Source organism: Metopolophium dirhodum, chromosome 1, assembly GCF_019925205.1.
Source record: "Metopolophium dirhodum isolate CAU chromosome 1, ASM1992520v1, whole genome shotgun sequence".
Lineage (NCBI taxonomy): Eukaryota > Metazoa > Arthropoda > Insecta > Hemiptera > Aphididae > Metopolophium > Metopolophium dirhodum.
In genome coordinates this window covers 13171830-13189473 of record NC_083560.1, presented here as the reverse complement: position 1 = coordinate 13189473, position 17644 = coordinate 13171830, and the positions used below count along the sequence as shown (strand labels likewise).

General features: G+C 32.7%; 1 protein-coding gene across 1 annotated transcript; it reads right to left on the bottom strand.

The window, feature by feature from the left end:
* Positions 1-12285: 12285 nt before the first annotated feature.
* Positions 12286-14434, bottom strand: LOC132953769 (uncharacterized). The gene is made up of 5 exons (XM_061026119.1): positions 14197-14434; positions 13932-14013; positions 13686-13815; positions 13128-13213; positions 12286-12772 (listed from the first exon to the last, which is right to left on the bottom strand). Exons 1-5 carry the CDS (start codon positions 14432-14434, stop codon positions 12625-12627), a joined length of 684 nt encoding a protein of 227 aa, XP_060882102.1. The 3' UTR covers positions 12286-12624.
* Positions 14435-17644: the final 3210 nt, after the last annotated feature.

The window sequence follows — 17644 nt, the reverse complement described above, 5'->3', positions numbered from 1 at the left end:
GTAGATGTTAATGAGGAAAAAAAGCAAAAGGTGTAAAGAAATATATTATTAAAAAACATATGCAATTCGAAAATTATAAGGATATACTACACACTTTTATAAACCATTTATCTGTTAAGGATAAATTAACTCACAGGGTCATGAATTTTATCCAATCAAACAAACATGTTGTTCAATCGAAAACAATGAACAAACTTGTTCTAAGCGCTAATGACGATAAACGTTATATAAATGACGACGGGATAAATACTTTGGCTTATGGTCACTACAAACTAGATAAATTATATAATTAAAGAAAAAAAGACTTGATAAATCTCCAATCGGTATAAAAAGAAAGCGCTATCAAACGGTAGTGAAGTAAAATTTTTTTTTTTTGTTTTTAAAAAAAAAATACAAACTGAAAACAAATAATTATTTCAACATTTTTCTGACATTTATTATAAAAGTATTACATGTTATACATAAAAAATTATTATTTAAAAATATCTGATGATGTTATCCATGAATTTTGACTTGAATCAAAACCCAACCATTTAACAAACATTTTATTCCCAACTTTTTTCACAATACGTTCAATGAGAAAGGTGTTTGGAAAATCAGTTAATTTAATTTCCTGTTCATAAAAACCACCTAAGATTATATTGTTTGATTCATCCTTTAGTTGATAAGTTACTGGATTTGTCTGTAAAACTTTTGAAACTGTAAATATTTCCGTTGTCCAATTCGGGGTATATCCTTTACTAAATATATGTTTATACTTAGATATTCGTACTTTATCGCTAACTTTAAATTTTGGTTTATACAATTTTTCAGAATTTTTATATATATTTAATTTATTTTTGTTTGTATCTATTCGAGGTTCACTTGGTGTGCATTTGATTGTTCTATGTTTTGTATTATTATAGTTATGTATAATTTTTGATATTGTATTATACCAATTCCATGTACCTGTTGCAGTGAAATGTTTATATATATTATTTTTAAGTGTTTGTATCACACGTTCTGCGATTGAACATTTAATAACACTGTATGAACTGTAATGTTTAATTTTATATTTTTTCATTAAATCTTGAAATTGAGTATTATAAAATTCTGTACCATTATCTGTCTGTAAAAATTTTGGATTAGCTTTTTTCAATATATTAACCATTCCTTTTGTACATTCTTTTGCTGATTTATTTTTCAGCGGTTCCACAAATACATATTTGCTATATGTATCTATAACAACTAATATAAATTTAAAACCATAATTTTTTTTAGAATGAGATTGCATATCCATTAAATCAGCTTGCCAGAGGTCGTCAATAAACCGTGTTACCACACTGCGTCTAGGAAATATTTTTCTAGCTGGTCGATGTAGCTCATTAGCTATACTCTCTAAGGTTGTCATTATACTATAATATTTATCTCCCGAAGTTCTTCTAAAATAGATATAATTTCATTATTAACACCAGTATTGCCAACACTTTGTGATGATGTCAAAAGATTTAATCTAGTTACCAGCTCATTCGGATCGTCATAATAAACTAATTGTGTTTGAGGTAATACATCTTTATATAAACCACTACCTATCTTAGGTTCAGGCGATGAAGTAAAATTAATCAAATTTGTAGACATGCGATCTGTAGGTGAAAAACTGTTTGCTGATTGATTAAAATCAAATGATTCATTTTCTTGCGTTATTTTTCTACGTTTAGCATTAAATAAGCCAGAAGGAGTAGAAGGTAAAGTATTGTTAAATGATTTTAGATTTATTCGAGGAGTTGTAATCTCATTAATTTTAGCTATTTCTTCGTTAAACTGTTTTTCCTCCATTTTCATTCGATCATACAATGGTTATACAACAGTCATCCATTTATGATACCTCGAGGTTTTAGGTTTTCCATCTTGCTTTCATGCTTTCATCATGCTTTTAAATGAACACCGGAAGTTTTCAAAATATTGTAATAAGATTCTATATCTGCTATAGTTGTAATTTTTGGTTCCTTCTCACATAATAAAGACCATAGTCCTGATGTAAATTGATAGTATTTATTAAGCAACAGTAATTTACCATGGCTAAAAGTTATAGAATGTTTTCCTATTTTATATGAATTACTATCTTTATCATAATGCATACCATAGGATTTATCATAACGTGTTGATTTATGACGGTTATTTAAAAAATTTTCAAATGGTGAATTTAATTCGTTGTCATCGTCTTCATCACTAGTGCATGAGGTTTTTGATTTATTTTTTAGTTCAGTTGACTGTGTGTCATATATTGTATTTTGTTTTCCATGTGTACTCAATGGTTCAATTAATGGTTTAAATGCTTCACGGAAATAGTTTTCAGAATCTATAACACCACGTTTCATTTCCATTATTTTCCGTTTAATATTTTTTTTTGATGTTATTAAATTTTCCAACAATTCTTTTTCATTGTTCATTGTGAATAATAAATGCAATATACCTGTATCGTATGACTACCGATAACACTATGCAGATAATAACTGTGTGTCAACATATTTATATATATATATATATAATATATAGGTATAGACACATTAAATTATTTTATTTTAATGAATGTATGAAAACCACATCTATACCTTCCTTCATCCATTTCTCGAGTTTTATCGATAACCATAAATCCATAATCACTATGATTCCAACATAAATAAGACATTTTCCGAAACTCTGAGAAATCCATATCTGTAGACGAATGATCGTTGAAAATATGTCGTAAATTTGTATCATCTTGTTTCAGTATTATTAAAAAGTTTGCGTTATCTCTTACTAGCTGTTTTGATATTTTAGAATATGTTTGTGCTAAATAAAATACAGAGCTAGCACCTGAATGTCTACCAATGCTAAAGTATTCTCTGATTACAGATTGTGGACCACATATCACATCATCAAAAATTATAATAGAATTTTTCTTGGTTAAGTTTGGTTTTATAACCTTATCAGCGCTTGTAAATATGAAAAAATTAGCATCTTGTATATCATCTATTATTTTTTTTAATAAAACATATTTTTCCTGATTAGAGGTTTTCGAGTATAAATAAATATTTTCAAATCTTAACCCGTTTGCATGCGTGATTAGATTATACATTATATTTGTTTTTCCTGATCCGATGGGACCAATTAGTATAGCACGTATAGTATCGGGTAATAATGAACCGTGTCTTGATGGCTTTTTTACTAGCTGAACATCTACATTTATAACATCTAATTTATCTTTCTGTTCAATCAAATTCATATTATTTTCTTATAAATATAAGAAATTTTTAATTTATAGTCAGTTATCGATGATGCGTTCAACTCGCAAGTGTAAGTCAGACAATACTGGAAAAGGGTTTGTAAACTCTCTTATATAAAGTCTCCCGCTCGAAGCCCATGTTTCAGGCTATCAGTATTGTGGTCCTGGTACAAAATTAAAAAAGAGACTAGATCGTGGTGATAAAGGAATAAATCCATTGGATGCTGCTTGTCGTGATCACGATATTGTGTATGCAACGAGTAAAAATTTAGACGATAGACATAAAGCTGATAAAGTGTTAGAAAATCGTGCTTGGGAGAGATTTTTTATCAAAAGATACTCCTAGAAAAGAGAAATTTGTTGCGTACGCAGTAACAAATGCAATGAAAGCTAAAAGAAAAATAGGTATGGGTTGTAAAGGTAAACGGAAACGTCCTACAAAAAGAAATGGTATACTAGCAGCAAAGAAAAAAAAAATTTCGAAGAAAAAGAATGGTGGTAAAAGGCTGATTTCACCACCGAGACAGTCAGGAGGTGTAATTCCCTTAATACCTATATTTGCAGGATTGTCAGCACTTGGTAGTTTGATGTCTGGGGGTGCTAGTGTGTATAATGCTGTTCAAAATTCAAAAAGAAAAAAAGGTGGTGGTTTGAATTCAAACAATAATAAGTTAAGAAAAAAAAAACTGATGCTCACGCTACCTGACAGACCGCTTTCGTCTCAAGATATTATAAAATATGTTGAAAAGTTGAAAATCAATCATTTCCGTGGAGTCTTTTCGCGTGATACTTTACCTAAAAAACCACATACGGTTGAATGCGGTATATTAAACTTAGATATATCTTCAGGTGACGGAAGTCATTGGGTAGCGTTTTATAAAAATAAGAACAAAGTTATATATTTTGATAGCTTTGGTGATTTACCTCCACCAATTGAATTACAGCATTATTTCAGACAGTTTAAAATAATATACAACTATTCTCACTATCAAGACTTCAATACATTCAACTGTGGTCATTTATGTCTTGAATTTTTACAATGTATGAATCTATCACATTAAGTTTGACTGGAAATTCAACTATATTATCTACAAATTATTTTCCATCTCTAAACGTTTACGAGGATTCGGAAATAGCTTTGTTATGTTTGCAAACATACAATTTATTTCCAAATATAAATTCAGCTAATAATCGGTTAGAGATAGAGGTTATTCCTTCAACAAGTAATAGATTTATCATAAAAACGTTTATATTTATTTTGGAAGAAAGATGTTATGAAATTGAAGATATTAACAACAAAATTATGAAAGAGTTATTTCATTTTAATAATGAATTTAAAACACAGCTAAAATTACACGTATCTATTGACCCCGTCGATTTTAGAACATACATTAAATGTAATGGAAGACTAAAGTTAAATATTTCAAACAGTATAGCATCTGTTTTTGGATTTGAAAAAAAGAACTTATGAGCCAATGTATGAAGCTCATCGGTCGGGAAAAGCTGCTAATTTAAACACAATTAACTCTATAAAAGTAATGTGTAATATAGCACATGGATCATTCAGCAACCAGCTACAAAGTCATTCGATATATGAGTTTTTCCCGAGCGGTAGAACAGGAACAAAGGTTATTCAATCCCCGTTAAACCTTATATATTACAAATTAAACAAAACAGATATTAATTCAATAACTGTACAGTTAGTTGATCAAAATAATAATCCGATCGATAACTTAAATGAGACATTGACAGTTGTTCTGCATATTAAACGTCACGAGTCTCATAATTAAATTTGTATCTCAGATTTCGGAATGTACGAGTCAGTTACTTTAAGTTTAACCGGGAACACAACCATATTATCTGCGAATTATTTTCCGTCTATAAACCTTTACGAAGACTCAGAAATAGCTTTGTTATGTTTGCAGACATTTAATTAATTCCCGAATATCAACAAAGATAATAATAAATTTGCTATACAAGTAGTTGACCATAATAATAATGATCGTGCGTGGTGTTATATTAAACTGGAAGAGGGATGTTATGAAATTAAAGATATTAAGCAACGGGTTATGGATCAAATAAATATTTATAACGAGAAATTCAAAGCCAAGTTAACATTTGATATTTCGGTTGATCCAAACGATTTCAGATCATATATAAAATGTAATGGAATACTTCACTTTGAAATTTTACATAGCATAGCACCTGTATTGGGTTTTGAAAAACGAGAATATAAGCCAGAGTATGAATTTCATAGATCAGAAAAAGCTGTGAATTTAAACACAATTAATTCTATAAAAGTAATGTGCAATATAGCTCAAGGATCATTCAGCAACCATCTTCAAAGTCATTCGATTTATGAGTTTTTTCCGAGTGAAAGGTCAGGATCGAAAGTAGTACAGTCACCACCAAATTTAATATATTACAAATTGAATAAAACAAATATTGATACGATAACCGTTCAGCTAGTTGATCAAGATCATAATCGGATTGATAATTTTGGTGAGAAATTGACAATTGTGTTACATATTAAACGTTACGGGTCTTGAGATGGGATTAAAATTCAATATAAACCCGCTACATCGAATCAGTTTAACTAGTCATAAGACTAATGTGCTAGCAGCAACATCAAATAAAAAAAAAAAAATTGACGGTGAAAAATAAAAAAAATTTGCAATCTCTAGGCTATCAATTAAAGCAGAATGCCTGAAAGTGATATTTTAGATATAACTTCACAGTTCGAAACGGATTCTAAAATTACGAAAATTGAATATTATTCATATACACCGTATACAACATCATTTAATAATAATGATGAAATACGTATATCAATCCAGCAAACGGATGTTTATCCATATCTACATGAAAGCTTTATTTTTTTGGAAGGGATAGTTACTGATGCTACCAAAGTGAAACTATCTAATAACGGTTACTCTTACCTCTTCGAGCAAATACGATTGGAAATCAATGGGATAGAAGTAGATAGCACACGTGTCCTAGGAATTACTAGCTCGTTGAAAGGATACTTATCTGGTACACCAGACAACTATAATTGTTATGAAAATTCTGGTTGGAATTTTAAAAACGCAACACAATCGGAAAATGAGAAAGGCGATTTTAGTGCTTGCATACCATTGAAATATTGGTTAGGTTTGTTTGAAGACTATAAAAGAATATTGGTTAATTCTAGATTTGAATTAATATTAACTCGAAGTCATAGCGTTTTAAATGCTTTAAGTTTAAAAACTGGAGTAATTGCTTCTGAAGGTAAAGTCGTTATAAACAAAATAGTCTGGAAGGTCCCACATATAACGAAGAAAGGTTAAAATTATTGAAACTTATAGAAAAAGAAAAAAGTTTGTTTGAAAACTGCTTCAAAATTAGAAAAACCACGATTTATCATAATCGGTTTACAAAAAGGACGTAAAAATATGTTATCAAACGATTGTAGTATATTTGATCATTGTAATCTTATAAACGTCAAAGTATTTCTGAACTCAATAGCTTACCCATACGATAATTTGAATTTAGATTTTTCGAAAAATAATTTTACTATATTATATAATATGTATACATCGTTTCAAGAATCGTACTATGAAAAAAGTATTCGTAACCCGATATTGAGTCCTTTTACTTTTCTAGCAAACGCACCAATTATAGTTATCGACACTTCAAAACAGAACGATTCAGCCACAGCCTCAGCAGTAGATGTTCAATTGGAAATTGAAGCTTCAGATTCACTTGCAGGTGTAACTGCTTATTGCTTGTTAATTCATGATCGTATTGTAGAATATGTACCTTTTACTATAGTAGTAAGAAAACTTGTGTAAATATGTTAAGAATTAATTTATAACAATAAAAAAAATTTATAATTACATAATTTGTGTTCTGTTCTGTGTACAAAATTATAATTCAGTTTTATAATAAGGTTTGTTGGGAAAAAATAAAATTTGGTGTGTGCACAGTAAATATTTTTGAGTAAGGGGCAAAACTGATTTTTAGTGTGCAAACTCCCTGTAATTTTAAAATACGGTAAATATTTTGTGTAAGGGGAGAATTCGTGGACAAAAAATATGAAATCTCCCTGTAAAATGCTATACGGTAAATATTTTTGTGTGAGGGGCAAATAGGTGGACAACGAGTGTGAAATCTCTCCGTGATTTTTATCACGGTAAAATCATTGTGTTCAAGGGGGACATCCTCCCTTGAACGTTGCGAAATTACCGCGGTGAAAAAAAAAAAGACTGTGAACATACAAATGTATACTACTCCCTCCATCACCTCGGTCGTCCTTATGCTGGGACCCACGTCGGGGTCTTTTGACGTGCCTATCAGGTCTTCCCTTCCTCAGTGCGTTGATACGCCCGGAACATGGTTATTGGTTTTCCCGTGAGTCCGCGCTCTGCGTTTCGGTCCGCTCCGATCGCTTGCACCTTGAGCGCGGAGCTTTTTCGTAGCTAACGGTTGGGCAGTCGTATGTGTAAGCAGATGCTCTGCGATCCTTAAGGACCTGCATTTGGCAAGCTGCCCATCTCTGGGGTATACTGTTGGAATGGCTGGTCTGCTGTAAACTGCCTAGCCAGTCCTCTTTTCCTTCATTGATGACCCTTCCCCGTCGCCACCGGTAAGTCTCTGAGACCACCTCCAGGTGCTTCCTATTACCCCGGGAAGCTCGGTTTGGAGATGCGCCCTCCACTGGCGTTGAGATCGGGACGGGGCCCTCAAGTGGCCCGTGGGTGCGAAGACGCCTTCCGGCCGTTCGTCATCCGCCCAGTCCTGTACCCGGGCAGAACATCGTCAGCCGCGGCCTCAATCCCGCGGCTCTTTTTGCTCCGCATGATTCTGCACAATCATGAGTGAGCTTTTCGTGAGCCCCCCCCCGCCTTCCTACCCATTTCAAACCTTTTGTGGCTTAGCGTGTTCTAAGCCACCGGGTTACCACCCTGGAAGGTACAGGTGGCCCAGGGAATGTATCGACAAATTTAATACTAAATCTAGGTGCGATTTTTTTGCTAAAGGATATATATTTTTCCAATGAATTAGGAATAATATGAATATCTTTATCATCGCAACCTAGTTCCCGAATTATGAAGTGAATATCATAAGATAAATTATGAAAGAATATTGGAACGAACGATTGACTAGTTATTTCGAAATTACATTGAAGACAGAGACATTGCCTATATTTGCCAGTAAAATGACAGTGATCTCAAACTTTAACCAAATTATTGTTTTTATAATGTTTTGAACATTTTTAACAAAACTTGGTTCTTTGAAAACGTTGTTCCTCTTTATCAGTTAATTTGTCCATCGGTGTATTAATTTGATAAATTTTATTAATTTCATTTCCAATATCGATCATATTTTTCATAAATTTTTTTGCAGCCTTCTCACCTCTATAAATAATTACTTTCGTCGGAATTTCAAACTGTTTTACCAGCTCTTTCGATATAATACTATAGTCAACTTTTACATAAAACCCATAACTCATAATTTCATGTAAATGTGTAACATGAGTTTTCTGTTTTTTTTGTATTTTACGTCTATTAATGAATTTATTAGGTTGTTTAGGAGTTAAAATACATTCGAAATCTGCATAAATGACAAATGAAATCCTCTGCGTTTTTTTATAACCTTTGAAATAGATGAAATCACCATCCCCCTCTTCAAACATTATAGGCCTCCCCAATGGATTCTTTCCACAATTGCGTCGATGTTCATTTAATCCTTCTACACCCCAAAGCTTACTTTTGCACGGTTGAGTACCAAAAGTTGTGAAACATCTCTTACAAATAATTAGCTTCGAACAATTTTTTGTTTTCTGACTTCTGATTAATCATGAAAAATAATGAATATAACAATAATGTGATGTTTCATCATTATTATACAAAAATAGGTCAAAATGATCATTTCTTTCGGTATTACATACATACAAGGGAAAAATAGTTTTTTTGTCATTCAAACTATAAATGTTTATTGAAATATTGTTTATACGTTCAAATTTAGGTATCTGACTGATTGGTGTAGGAAAATCAATACATTTAAAATTTAAACTACTTTTTAACTCTAACATCTTAAAATATATTTTATTAGAGCGATTATCAAACTTGGATAATAATGCATATTTAAGACATTTATTATCACTATTTTTCACATTGATAATCGCTCTTTTATCTTTAATATGCTTAGGTAAATCAATATATGTTCCTCCTTTAAGAGGATTCACTATATTGATTCTCAACTGTAATGTTTCTATTACCTTAAGCGTCCATCCAGAACCTTTCTGTGTAAAATCTGTCTCTTCCCGCAACAATTTATTGAACATATCGTTTAGTATTTTTTTAAAATTAGATGAATTACATGCAAGAACATTAAAAGTTTTGAATGCAATACCTGTAATTCTTGTGTAATAATTCTTTCGTAAACACTATCCACGACTAAATTGAATTTTATAGATGTATTTTTACACGATTCTTTTAACTTAAAAATTAATTTCTCTGAAATATAGTTAAAAAAAAGCGTGTAATCTATAAAATCCAATGTATTTTTAATGATAAAAGTTTTCGAGCATTTTTTAAACCGTTCAATTTCCAAAAATTCTTTATCAGTAGAAATTGTCCGCTGGCATTTTCTCACCGTTTGTCTTTTCATGATAAAACTGTAATAGAATATATAAAAAAAAAAAAAAAAAATATAATAATGTAGAAAGATCATTTTATTTAAAATATCATTCAAATAAATTAATACATTTAGAATATATTTACAAGACATAAAAATAAAAAAGCTGTTTTGAGGTGAAAAAATAATGAATGAAAACAAGAAAATTATGAAACCATTATTCATATAATTGTACTGTGCATATAATATAGATAATTCTTTTCGAATATTTTTTTCACGTTTCTTATCTGTATGTAGCAAATGTAAATAAACATTTGACAAAATAGATAACCGTGGGACGAAGAAACGTGCAGGAACGCTGGGCTTAAAGTTAAAAGAACTGCCTTGTTTACACTTGAAAATACAGATGCCAGTGGGAAGAAGATACATGCAGCAACGATGCGTTGAAAGCCAACGAGGACTGTCTTTTTACACTGGAGAAAAGAGATGACCGTGGTCGAAGATACGTGCATCAACCCCGGGTTGAAAGTAACAAGATTTGCCTTGTTTACACACTAAAATACAGATGGCAGTGGGAAGAAGATACATGCAGCAACGATGCGTTGAAAGGAAACTGTGAACATACAAATGTATACTACTGTTTGCTTTCAACGCATCGTTGCTGCACGTTTATTCGTCCCACGGTTATTTTTTTCTCCAGTGTAAAAAGACAGTCCTCGTTTGCTTTCAACACGGCGTTCCTACACGTATTTTCATCCCACTGGCATCTGTATTCTCGAGTGTAAAGAAGGCAGTCCTCGTTTCCTTTCTACGTATCGTTTCTTCATGTATCTTCTTCCCACTGGCATCTGTATTCTTTTGTGTAATCAAGTCAGTTCTTGTAACTTTATACCCAGGGTTGCTGCACGTTTATTTGTCCTACAGTTATAGTTTTCTTCCAGCGTATCAAGGAAGCTATCATTTACTTTCAACGCATTGTTGCTGCACGTTTATTCGTCCCAAGGTTATCTCTTTTCTCCAGTGTAAAAAGGAAGTCCTCGTTGGCTTTCAACGCATCGTTGCTGCATGTATCTTCTTCCCACTGGTATCGGTATTTTCAAGCGTAAACAAGGCAGTTCTCGTTGACTTTCAAAACAGCGTTCCTGCACGTTTCTTCTTCCCACGGTTATCTCTTTTCTCCAGTGTAAAAAGGCAGTTACCATTTGCTTTCAACGCATCGTTCCTGCACGTTTATTCGTCCCACAGTTATCTTTTTTCTCTAGTATAAACAAGGCAGTTTTTGTTTCCTTTCAACGTATCGTTGCAGCTTGTATCTTCTTCCCTCTGGTATTCGGTATTTTTAAGCGCAGCGCAGCCGTCGTCCAATAATGATACTACATCTGATCGCGCACCAGAGTCAACGCTAAAAAGACGCGTCAGATGGCGTCGATCCACATGGCCTTCCTTCAAGCACATAAAAACGCTAATTATACTTAATTCGAGGTATAATTAGCGAAACTAAGTGTCAATAATATAAAAAGGATTAGTACATAAGACATCAATCACGTAATAACCGTCGCTACCCGTGAAAAACCGACAAAAATACATAAAACACGTAACGAAAACCCGGCATCATTATTCACGTTGGCCACCGAGATAGTCGGTAAATACGCCCCGTGAATAACGGTGTTCGCCTTCTCTCGCTGCTCCCTTTACATTCTACTTCGGCCTAGGACATGGGAATACCAGGTCTATCTAGACGAAGTAGAATCCTCTCCGCGCTTTAATTCTCCCGTTAAATATATGTACTGGCCTAGGACATGGGGAACACCAGGTCAATCTAGACAGTACAGATATCGCCGCCGCCACTGTTACGCCGCCGCCGCTGTTACGCCGCCGCCGCTATTACGCCGCTACCGCGATTCTGTTTGCCGTTAAATTTTATATTGGCCTAGGACATGGTTCAATCCAGGTCAATCTAGACAATACAAAATACATCTTGCTGCGCCGTGATAAAAATCCTGAATTGCAGTTCATTATTATTTCAACATATGTGTCGGCCTAGGACATGATTCAATCCAGGTCAATCTAGACGGCATATATATAACTTGTCCCCAAAAAGTGTATAGCCAATATAATTTATGTTAATAGTGAGCGAAGAGCCCTATTCATAATTATCGTGCACCAAATACACACTCCCCCTAATAATATTGAAACGCATCGTGTCGCGAACATATCATAACGTTACACGACCGATCGCCCGTATACCTACGTTATTTAATTATCGAGAGCGCCGAGCCAAAGCCGTCGCCCGATAATCGAAATAACTTATGATAAAATAAAACCCGTACGTATACGTATACGCCGTCGTCGCCGCGGACACATACACACGCACTATCGTCGTCGCGCACGGAAATATATCGTAAACACAGCTGCCGTCTATCCATGCACGACAGTGTGTACCTACTCGACTATTTGTTGCATGCTGTCTACGAGCCGAAGCAGTACCAGTCCAAGTAGCCGTCAAATTATCAATCAGCATCATATTACCTGACAGTCAATATCAATATCAAAAAAGGGAAACCGTGAGTCGATTCAACCACCATTGCATAAATTGTTTTCCTTGTTACACGTATTTTAAATGTTAAATCAAAATAAGTGATATAATGTATGTTAAAAAGAAAATACTGTCATTTTGATAAACATTACATTGAATAGGTATTTTCAATAAAGTTGATATTTTATGTGAACAAAAAATCTAGCGTTGCGTTCATCATTTAATATTACAAAAGACAGTCCTCGTTTGCTTTCAACGCATCGTTCCTACACCTATTTTCATCCCAGTGGCATCTGTATTCTCGAGTGTAAACAAGGCAGTCCTTTTTTCCTTTCAACGCATCGTTGCTGCATGTATCTTCTTCCCAATGGCAACTGTATTTTCAAGTGTAAACAAGGCAGTTCTTTTAACTTTAAACCCAGCGTTTCTACACGTTTCTTCGTCTCACGGTTATCTCTTTTCTCCAGTGTAAAAAGGCAGTCATCGTTTGCTTTCAACGCATCGTTGCTGCACGTTTATTTGTCCCATGGTTATTTTTTTCTCCAGTGTAAAAAGACAGTCCTCGTTTGCTTTCAACGCGTCGTTCCTACACCTATTTTCATCCCACTGGCATCTGTATTCTCGAGTGTAAACAAGGCAGTCCTTTTTTCCTTTCAACGCATCGTTGCTGCATGTATCTTCTTCCCAATGGCAACTGTATTTTCAAGTGTAAACAAGGTAGTTCTTTACATTTTCAACACGGCGTTCCTACACGTATTTTCATCCCACTGGCATCTGTATTCTCGAGTGTAAAGAAGGCAGTCCTCGTTTCCTTTCTACGTATCGTTTCTTCATGTATCTTCTTCCCACTGGCATCTGTATTCTTTTGTGTAATCAAGTCAATTCTTGTAACTTTATACCCAGGGTAGCTGCACGTTTATTTGTCCTACAGTTATAGTTTTCTTCCAGCGTATCAAGGCAGCTATCATTTACTTTCAACGCATTGTTGCTGCACGTTTATTCGTCCCAAGGTTATCTCTTTTCTCCAGTGTAAAAAGGCAGTTACCATTTGCTTTCAACGCATCGTTCCTGCACATTTATTCGTCCCACGGTTATCTTTTTTCTCTAGTATAAACAAGGCAGTTTTTGTTTCCTTTCAACGCATCGTTGCAGCATGTATCTTCTTCCCTCTGGTATTCGGTATTTTCAAGCGTAAACAAGGCAATATTTTATACTTTCAACACGGCTTTCCTGCACATAACTTTGTCCCATGGTTATATTTTTTCTCCAGTGTAAAAAGGCAGTTACCATATGCTTTATACCAAGGGTTGCTGCACGTTTATTCGTCCCTCGGTTATCTCTTTTCTCCAGTTTAAAAAGACTGTCCTCGTTTGCTTTCAACGCATCGTTCCTACACGTATTTTCATCCCACTGGCATCTGTATTCTCGAGTGTAAAGAAGGCAGTCCTCGTTTCATTTCTACGTATCGTTGCTGCATGTATCTTCAACCCACTGGCATCTGTATTCTCGAATGTAAACAAGGTAGTTCTTTACATTTTCAACACGGCGTTCCTGCATGTATTTTCATCCCACTGGCATCTGTATTCTCGAGTGTAAACAAGGCAGTTTTTGTTTCCTTTCAACGTATCGTTGCTTTATATATCTTCTTCCCACTGGCATCTGTATTCTTTTGTGTAATCAAGTCAGTTCTTGTAACTTTATACCCAGGGTGGCTGCACGTTTATTCGTCCCACGGTTATATTTTTCCTCCAGTGTATAAAGGCTGTTATCATTTGCTTTCAACGCATCGTTGCTGCACGTTTATTCGGCCGAAGGTTATCTCTTTTCTCCAGTGTAAAAAGGCAGTTATCGTTTGCTTTTAACGCATCGTTCCTGCAAGTTGTTTTCGTCCCATGGTTATCTCTTTTCTCTAGTGTAAAAAGGCAGTCCTTGTTGGCTTTCAACGCATCGTTGCTGCATGTATCTTTTTCCCATTGGTACCTGTAATTTTGACAGTAAACAAGGCAGGTATCATTTACTTTCAAAACGTCGATCATGCTAAAAAATTTGCTACACGAAGACAAAATTTGGCAGAAAATCTCTGTTTTGTGTTACACGGTAAATCTGAGTGCTCAAAGGGGGACATTTTTACCGTGGAAAAGCTGGCTGTGAACATACAAATATATACTACTGATAATGTTATGTTATTACAATTCACTCGATACGATTGATACGAGCTATATAAGTTAAATATAACATATATTAGATTTTGCACGTATCTCGCATTCTCGCATCGCTCACATTTAACTGCGTCAGGGCGTCATTAATCGTCATTTCACTGACATTTTTAAAATGAATTCTACTTCTACAACTTGTAAATGTGGAAGAATTCGTGGTGAATTAAATAAATTAAATTGGACTCGGCATTTGGAGTCATGTGGTAAAAAAAGAAAACTAAATTCAACTTCAATAACAACTTCAATAACTTAATTTTTTAAACTACCAGTTAAAACTTCATCAACAACAACATTACCTTTGCCAACAAGAAGAACAGGTATGTCACTTTATTTTTAATACCTACTTATTCAATATTCAGACTTCAGTTCATAGTTAAACAATCAGTAGTCAGTACCTATTTCATTAGATCTTATAATATTAAAGTTTATAGGTATATTTTCCAAATTATTATTTTTTTAAATAAATTTGAAAACAACATGCATAACAAGTACATAATAACATTATTAGAAACTCAATTATAGTCATAAAATATTAGATCTATATTAAAGTATACAAGGGACATTTTTGTTGTGGCATCGACGACACTGCCGGGACTGCTTAAGCTTTATATCGACAGCTCAAAACCAGGTCTAGTTATACATATTTAGTTACCTACCAATTTTACATTTTTAGTTTTAAATTTGTTAATATAGCTTGAGCTTATAAGAGTTAAATTTAAATAAAAGTATAAAACAAGTAATTTTTTTCAGAACAAAACAATGATAATACTTTGAATACTGATTTTGATCCTGCGAAGCTATGTGAAATTGGTGAGTACTGCTTAATTTTTTCTATTAGATCATTTACTTTTAAATTTGTTAATATAGCTTGAGCTTATAAGAGTTAAATTTAAATAAAAGTATAAAACAAGTAATTTTTTTCAGAACAAAACAATGATAATACTTTGAATACTGATTTTGATCCTGCGAAGCTATGTGAAATTGGTGAGTACTGCTTAATTTTTTCTATTAGATCATTTACTTTTAAATTTGTTGATATAGCTTTAGCCTATAAGAGTTAAATTTAAATAAAAGTATAAAACAAGTAATTTTTTACAGAACAAAACAATGATAATACTTTGAATACTGATTTTGATCCTGCAACGGTATGTGCAATTGGTGAGTACTACTACTACAATTATTTATATTTTATTGGTGGCTGTATTAATGTTACTATAGGTGATACAAACTATAAAGAGTACCCATATAAATTAATAGTAAATCAGTGAATTTAAAATAAGTACCGACCTTCATAATTTTAACTTGGTATTAATTTCTTAATTGAAAACAATTTAGTGTTTTATTATGTTCAATACTTTTTTATTTCAATATTTTTTATTTGTAGAGGATAATGTTATAACTTCTAACCAACCATCGAATGTTTTGGACAACAGCAATACTTATGAAGCTAAAAATACTTCTTCTGGTAAGATAATTGGTTTTTCTTCTTATTATTCTTCATGTTTAATGTATGGCTTAACGAAAATCATTATTAGGGACTATTAACAATATTTCTTACATTTGAAAACTTGAATAGGTATACTATTGACATTTCTAAACATAATTTTTATTGCAGATCTTGTAGTTGGAACTGTTGGATTGTCTTTTCATAATGAACAAGCTGAGTTGGGCGTACTGTTTTCTAACAACCAACATCAGTTTTTAGACACAATTAAAAATAATGATCCAATACATTTTGCCAGAATGAATCATATTACTCCTGAATAAAAAAACTTTATTTTGAAATTAGGCCCATGTCAGCCATTGCCAGAACATGTTCCTGGTAAATCTTTTCCAATAGATAACAATGGACGTCATTTTAGCCATTTATGGTATAATAGATTTCTACCAGATGGAAGTAAAGTATTACGGGACTGGCTTTCATACTCTATCAGCGAAAATAAAATATTTTGTTTGCATTGTATGTTGTATGGTGTAAATACCCATAGTGTATCAGCTAAGTCCTGAGATCTGAAGATTCGGGGCTATAAAGATATGAAAATTATAGTAATAAGTATTACTTTATGATCACTTTAAAGTTTCTAAAAATGTTTTTGTTGTTATTTTTTTTTAGTGTAACTTGGAAAAGTGTCGGAATTTTGTATCAGACATTCTGTTATTTGTAATAAATGTAAAACGGCAAGATACTGCTCGGATGATTGCCAAGTAAGAATATTTAAATTTATTGTTTACTAACAATACTGTTGTTTTATAATATTATCAATGTCACTTTTCTGTTTTAGAAACGTCACTGGTGGTCGACACATTCATTTGAATGTAATATGGTAGGGAAAAAAAATTAATTTTATTTGCTACATAATATAATTATATAATGTGTGAATTTTGTAAATAAATTGTTGTTATTACTATAGGTACTTTCTTGAATTATTATTATTTTTATGTTGGGTACCTAATTTTCTTTATAAAAAAAATGATTAAGATCATTTTGATCCTTTCGATCCTCGCACAGTATTCGACTTGAATGCAATTGTTGCATTATATAAAAAACGATTCCGAGCAGGTGATGCAAATGTATGAATCATAAGTATGTATTAATAAATAACTATTAATTGTATATGTCGTATACACTTAGAGAATCATATTTTTCATGAAATGGAATATCTTATTTCACACTTTGTGTAATATTTTTAATTAATTACATCAATATGTAACTTTTTGTGAAAAAAAAATAATAACATTGATGACGGTTACATGAATCTTATATTTTTAAATTGTAACCATTAGTATAACATGTTTTATATTAAACAATAAACGCTGATTTGTTTTAAGAAAAATACTACCAGCTTAAATTAAGTTAAATTTTTAATGTATATGTTACGGGTAAAGTACAAAATATGGTTAGTGTTCACATTATCCGGGTAATGTGTACACTACCTGTACCTATTGGATAAAGTAAAAATACTATTTATAAAACGTTTATTTCGTACTTTACTCGGGTATTTTACACATTATCTACGACTGAGTGGGTAA